Source organism: Stegastes partitus, unplaced genomic scaffold (assembly GCF_000690725.1).
Source record: "Stegastes partitus isolate 25-593 unplaced genomic scaffold, Stegastes_partitus-1.0.2 Scaffold2410, whole genome shotgun sequence".
NCBI classification, from domain to species: domain Eukaryota; kingdom Metazoa; phylum Chordata; class Actinopteri; family Pomacentridae; genus Stegastes; species Stegastes partitus.
In genome coordinates, this window is record NW_007580141.1 from 25,912 (window position 1) to 32,389 (window position 6,478).

Here is a 6,478-nt window from a genome sequence, read left to right on the forward strand (position 1 = left end):
CAGAAAGATCCCGGGTGTCCTCACCGGGACACGAACCGGCGACCTTCTTCTAAATATAAGATCACAGATCTGTTTATCTATTTGATTGTTTATTTATGTGGACATCACGATTATACTGGACAAACCAGATGCATTGTTTGAGTGTTTTAGCACATGTGCTAATTTGCAACACTTGTCCACAGGAGGCTTATAAAATGATAAAAATCATAAAAGTAATAGGAAAAGAACAAAGAGAGAGCAAAAAAATTACAGCGTACAATAACATTACAGCAGTAAAAGAGGCAGTTCATCAGATTAAATACACATGGAAGCTACAACGCAAAGGCAACATGTCGAACAATCAACCAGTTTGATCTAGAAAATGCTAAAATGTGTAACTCAGACTAACCATATAAACCACAGAAGAAGAGTCGTCCTCCAGTACTGAGCAGCAAAGAGGTCTTTAATCCGTCCGCGGTCACCCTGTTCAAATTAAAACGACAAAAACAAAAGGTGTATGTGTTAACAACAATGAAGCATCGTATTGGACTCACACATCTTGTTTTTCACACATCTTGTTTTTGTTCTTTTGTCTTCACACTCACCTGTTTATAAGCCATCATCCTCCCCTGAGGCATGGTCTTGCCGTTCTCTTTGGCAACGCGTGCTAAAGTTTCCATGGCCTTTTCTCTTCTTCCCGTCAGCACGTCAAAGCGAGGACTTTCAGGCAGCCACTGTGTAAAAAGTTCTGTTGAGGTTTTGGCTGCTGCTGGTTTCATTTAAAGGACCTGTATTAATCACCAACATACTCACAAAGCAAAAGGAAACAAAGATCGCCATTGGTATCGTAGACAGGCCGAGCAGCCACCTCCAGCCCAGAGTGGGCATTATCCACAAGGCCAGGAGGACCTCGAACACGGCACCGATCGCCCAGAACGCCTGGTGCACACAAACACCGTTTATGAGCAGAGCACTCAATCAGACTCCAATTGGAAATACAGTAAAAGTCTCACATTGATAAGAAAATGACTCCAGTACCGCGATCAGCATGATGCAGATGCCTCTTGCCTTCACTGGAAGGAACTCTGAGTACAGCGTCACCCTGAACACAGACTCAGCGTTAGATTTCAAGGAATCATGAACAAATCTCACGATGTGTGACGGAAGCAGCGAACTTACGACTGAGGAGCTCCTCCGATGCCAAAACCTAAGAGGCCTCGCAGGACCAACAGCCAGCCGTACACCGGGCTGAAGGCGCTCATCAGGCCGTAGTACAGAGTCCAGCACATGGAAATCGTCAGACCCTGTTCACCAAACAAGCAGAAACTGCATGAGATCACGCACAAAAATCATTAAATTACGAATGAAAAACACAGATTTGGGACTCACGACTCTTCTGCCGTACTTGTCGGACACATTCCCCCACACGGGCGAACTGATCCCCATCCCGACAAACACCACCTGATGCAAGAGTGCAGACATTAGCACACATTACAAAACCAACAAGCTGCAGAAAAGCTCCACAAGACGCTTTACCGATGTTATGAGTGCCACTTGGTAGCTGGGCAGCCTCCATTCACAGTGCAGCTGAGGGCCCAAGATGCTGAGGATCATCATCTCCATGGCGTCCGCTACCTGAAGCACAGCAGCACATGACAGATGAGCAGTATCTGGACATCAAGGAGGAGCTGTTTATGTGCATCATGTGGATTCTTACCCATGACAGTCCAGTGAGGAGAGAGATTTTCCACTGAAACTTTCCGAAGCCGATGGCCTCCAGGGCTTCGTCTACGGTGAAGGTTTCTGTAAAAGGGGAAAGTCCTTCACTGCTCGTAAACACAGGTCTGCACAATGGCTCAAGGATCAAAACAAGGTGGAATAATGACATTAATATGATTAAAACACATTCAAATAAGACTTCACATCTCAAAAAAGGTTGTTTTTACAGTTGTACATATAAAACATTGGATCAGTTTATCAAATGCAAGGCTGGCAACAGTAGTAAAATATTGCTCACTTATTAATGAGTCAGCACAACAATCCAGTCATCATAATGAAGCAACAGCATGACATGGGCTACACAATGAGCACGCTGACTTTTGATATTTTGCTGCCAATAGTTAGATTTTTTTTTTTTTTTTTTAAAAAGAAAAAAAAAGAAAGAAAGTTGAATGCAGGACTTTTACTTTTACACAGTGAAAAGGCAAACTTTAAAAAAAAAAGAGAGTCAATATTCTGGCAGCGGGGCGCCAAAAAAGTACTGCAAGAAAATGTGAAATAAACATTTTATAAAACTTCTTATTGAGGAAAAATAAATTCATAATAAAATACATTTTCTGGCCCTGATTTTACATAACATCATGAAGATTGTTTTTGTGTTTTAATGTTTAGCTATTTCCATGTGTAAATTATACAGCAGTGATTAGATAAGATGTTTAATTTAATAAACAAGACTATAAAAAAATCACAATAAAAATATTGCTTCTACTGTTGATTGTGTCTAATTGTATATAATAAAAAAAAATAGAATATAGATATATATAGATATATATAGATATATAGAACAGTTTCACCAACTTAATAAAAAGGAAATATTTGGGAAATACATTTGCAAATGTATTCTAATGTTTTTCTTTTTAATGTAAAAAAAAAATCTTTAAAAAGTATTTCTATGCTGATTCATGATTATTTTTGAAATATTTTATAATGCAAATAAAAATTCTGAGTCTGTTTTTGGAGTTTCAATGATATTTTCAAAAACACAAAAAATCTGTAAAATAAAAAGGAAAAAATACTTAAAATGTCAGATTTTTTTATAGGACATAAATGACAAATTCAGCATTGGACTCTTTCACTTGTACTCATCTCTGTGCTTCCAGATCAGCTGACCATCGTCATATGCTAATTGTTTGCAACCACTTCCTCACTTTAGTTCCATGCATTTTGCACAACCTTGAAAGCATCAGGTTTTAAGATTGAAAGAAAAAAAACAAAACAAAGCAGGAGAAACTGCATGTAGCGGTGTTGTACCAACCTTCAATCTTATCGGATCCACAGCTGGATGCAGACTCTGCTCGTCCTGAATCAGGTGCGGCTGAAGCTATGGTGCAGATCTCATTGTCTGTGGTCTGATCCTCATCAGTCTGACCAACAAAATCTGTCTCATCCCTAAATATCAGCACAAAAGCTTCATTTTAAAACATGTCACAGTTTATCTAATGTAAATGGGTCTGCATGAGGACCTGCGTCGCCCTGAGGCGACACTCAGGTGTGTAAACAAAACAGGTCTAATTTGTTTTCATGGCAGCCTTCAGGATCTGTTTCAGACAAACACGAGGATATATTTACCTAAGTTCAGGATTACTCCACCGCTTGTAGGAAATCTTCGCAGATTTAACCCAGTTGTCCATTTCAGGTAGAAAGTTGTGGCTTCCAGCTCACATTACCGACCGGTGAGGTGTAGTCAAACCTGCTGGTGCAGTCACTTCTGGTTTCACCGGGACACCCAATCAGAGAACAATACCTGCAGAGCCGCGCAGGGAGGGGTTTGATTAGCCAACAAAAGTTTGTTATTTCACTGACCTGCACCCCTAAGCCACCTAAACGTATCCTGGATCTGCCGTAATTATATGTCTACACCTAACCTGTCTGTGGATTGATCCCACGGATTACAATGACACGAGAATAACACGATCACACAGTATTTTCTTCTTTATGATGCATGATGCCATAAAAAAAAAAAAAAAAAAAGAAAACGTTCCAACATCTATGTGACCAAAATGCTGCCTTTAAAAGTATGGAAAATATGTATTTGTTTTCTCTTTCTAATAAAAGACAGCAGATGATTATCACACAAACATGTTTTAGGGCGTAACCACGATTTACACAAAGGCTTGTGTCTCCTTCAGTAGTGAGTTGCCTAATTACCGCTCTGCTTCCTCCAATATGAGGCAGAAAACATTTTAAATATCGATGGATATGTCTGTTGTTTTGTTCCAGTTTATTTTCCTTTTTTTGCCCTTAGCTAAGGATAATTTGTGTACAGAATTTTGCAGAATTTGTCAGATTTCTTCCTCCGACTTTAATAAATACCCGATCGGTGCTTCCTTCAGTGAGAGTGATGTGCGTATTTACGCATGTGGCACAGCGGCGGTAACTTCACGATCTCCTGATCTGACGCCAAATAAAGTTTAATGTTTCTCTACACATCAGACAGGTCAGCTTTCTCACACATATTCCAGGTTTATACGGTGGAATTATTTGTATTCAAGCTTCTCTGGATGAATACTGGCCTCCATTACTGCTGCCAAGAGATGTTTAAAGATAAGCCTGTCATTACGCCCAAAATGCTCAGGTGGTAGAGCAGGTTCGCCACCAATCACACTCCTTCCTTTTCCTGGCCAACACACTTATTCACAACAATAATGAATGAGAAACACACATTTAAAGTCACTCCATAGGCACCCAGCAGGGGTGAACTGATGCCTTATGATTGTCTGTGAAGTAGTGTAGATGCATTTTGTCACTGGGGTCACAGGTATTGTTTATTGAGTCAAATGTATGTTGGGGGCGTGGCTTTGCATGAACCTCTATTTAGGTGAGTGCAGTGCACGCGCGTGGTGGCACGTGGTGGGTTGACGACACACGCCGACTTGGAGGTTTCCCGGAGTTACCTGGCCGCGGAGTATGGATTTTACTTGTTGGAACTTTTTGGAATACCTAAAGGTGTTGGAACGGGAGGACGGACCGCTTGCCGAGGACCGGAGCCGTCATTCAAAGGAAGGCTGATGCGCAGAGCCGTGAGTTGGTCCAGCTGTTGATGGCATCGGCCCCCTGCCACGAGTACTGTGGCGTGCATTTGTTTGCGGCCTTGCAGAGCCGTGCAGGTGGTGGCTGAACTATATATATGAAGCCGAACGGGCCATGAGCTGTTTGCTGAACTCAAAGAACTGTTTTTCAGCCGTGTCGTTTTGCTATGTTGTGTCTGGGGATGCGCTTGTGTATGTGAGCGGGGGGAAAAAAAGTAAAGTGTGCAAAGTAAAAAGCTGTGTTCTGAGCCAAAACAAATGTATGAGAGTGTCTGATTTTCACCCCTGCTGAGGCATAGATCCGCCCGTCTCCTTTATATAGAGCGTTGTGACACTGTCACCTCGGAATTAATAGGTGAACTGTTACAAAAGTGCTGACCGTTTACCTGCCAGGCTGTATTTCCAACGATCTGATTGGTCAGTAGTCGAGCTAAAGTTAACCTGTTCTGGAGCAGGTGAGCCTTTCTTGCAGCATGTGTTACCATGGTGATCTGAAGGTGAAGCAGCTCCATGTTTCCTGCTACTTGTCCAGAATAATGGGCCATTTATAGTCACCCTAACTCTCCCCGAAAGACAAGATTTATTTACAAGTTGCAGGTTTCAAGGTGAAAATCCAAAACAAGATGAATTGTCAGTGAACAATGCAATTAAGTGAAATAAGAAAATTTTCAGTTGTATGTAGAAAATTAAAAACAAAATAAAGAAATTGGCTTTCTAAGGTTACATGGTTTTAATGTTAGTTTACATTAGACATGTACTTTCATTTGTATTTATATGTACAGTATATCAAGAGAAAAATGCGTAAAATAAACAAAAGAATTCAGTAACATTACAGATTTATTTTTACAGCACTGTGGTTCAGCAGCTGAGCACCTGTGATGACCTGCAGCTGACAGCAGGTTGCGCTCTCATCCTGCTGTTTCTGGTGTCTGTTGGTCAACAGGCTAAAGGTTGCTGTTGTCAGAGGCCCTCAAAGGTCATGTGTTGGCCAGGTTATGTTTACTTGGACAGTCATTGTGTTACTTAACGCTGTACAAAGGCTACTGTAGGCCCTTAAGAAGAGCAAATTAAATTAAGACGTAAGGTTTTATTCCATATAGTATTAACACTTTTTGAGAACTTAATGAACACCTTGAGCTCAGGCCTGCTGCTGCTCTGACACTCAGTACTGGTGAAAGGTATAGGAGTACAACATTACTCTTTAAAATATTGCAGATTAGACATTTAAAATAACATAATGTGGTACTTATTTACACCAGCATGCTGCCTGGAAACAGCCTATTTAAAACCCTTTTCCAGCAGCGTGGTGTCCTGTTGACCCACTTGTCTGCTGCAAACATGACAAAAGTACAATATTTTTGAACAGGTACTCTCTTTTTTTTTATTTCCCTAGCTGTTGGGAGTAGCTCTGTCTTTCTGTCATCTGCAGCCCTGCAAGTGAATAAGGCCAACCTGGAAAGCTGTTGAAAAGTAGGACACTGTGGGGACATGCTGAGGCTGCTGCATTATGGGACGGTCATAAATACAGTATAGTTGGAATATACAGCGCATCCTTCTGTCCCCACACATCAGCTGCTCGCTCACACACTCACACAGAACAGCACAGAGCCTCAGCAGAGCTTTTCTGATTTGCACAAAGAGATACAACATGGACTTTGAGGTGAGTTTTAACGCCATATTATAAAATATTG

At 41.1% G+C, this 6,478-nt stretch overlaps 1 protein-coding gene across 1 annotated transcript in view; it reads right to left on the minus strand.

Moving 5' to 3' along the window:
* Positions 1-3,394, minus strand: part of LOC103374942 (synaptic vesicle 2-related protein-like) — an 8,619-nt gene extending 5,225 nt beyond the window's left edge. Inside the window, exons 1-10 of the mRNA XM_008305102.1 lie at positions 3,328-3,394; positions 3,014-3,147; positions 1,697-1,782; positions 1,516-1,614; positions 1,369-1,440; positions 1,159-1,283; positions 1,018-1,081; positions 793-918; positions 585-713; positions 389-462 (exon numbers count right to left, since the gene is read on the minus strand). Of these exons, the coding sequence (XP_008303324.1) occupies positions 389-462; positions 585-713; positions 793-918; positions 1,018-1,081; positions 1,159-1,283; positions 1,369-1,440; positions 1,516-1,614; positions 1,697-1,782; positions 3,014-3,147; positions 3,328-3,389 (971 nt within the window). The 5' untranslated portion in view covers positions 3,390-3,394. The remainder of the gene's footprint in view (positions 1-388; positions 463-584; positions 714-792; positions 919-1,017; positions 1,082-1,158; positions 1,284-1,368; positions 1,441-1,515; positions 1,615-1,696; positions 1,783-3,013; positions 3,148-3,327) is intronic.
* Between the last annotated feature and the right edge of the window lie 3,084 nt (positions 3,395-6,478).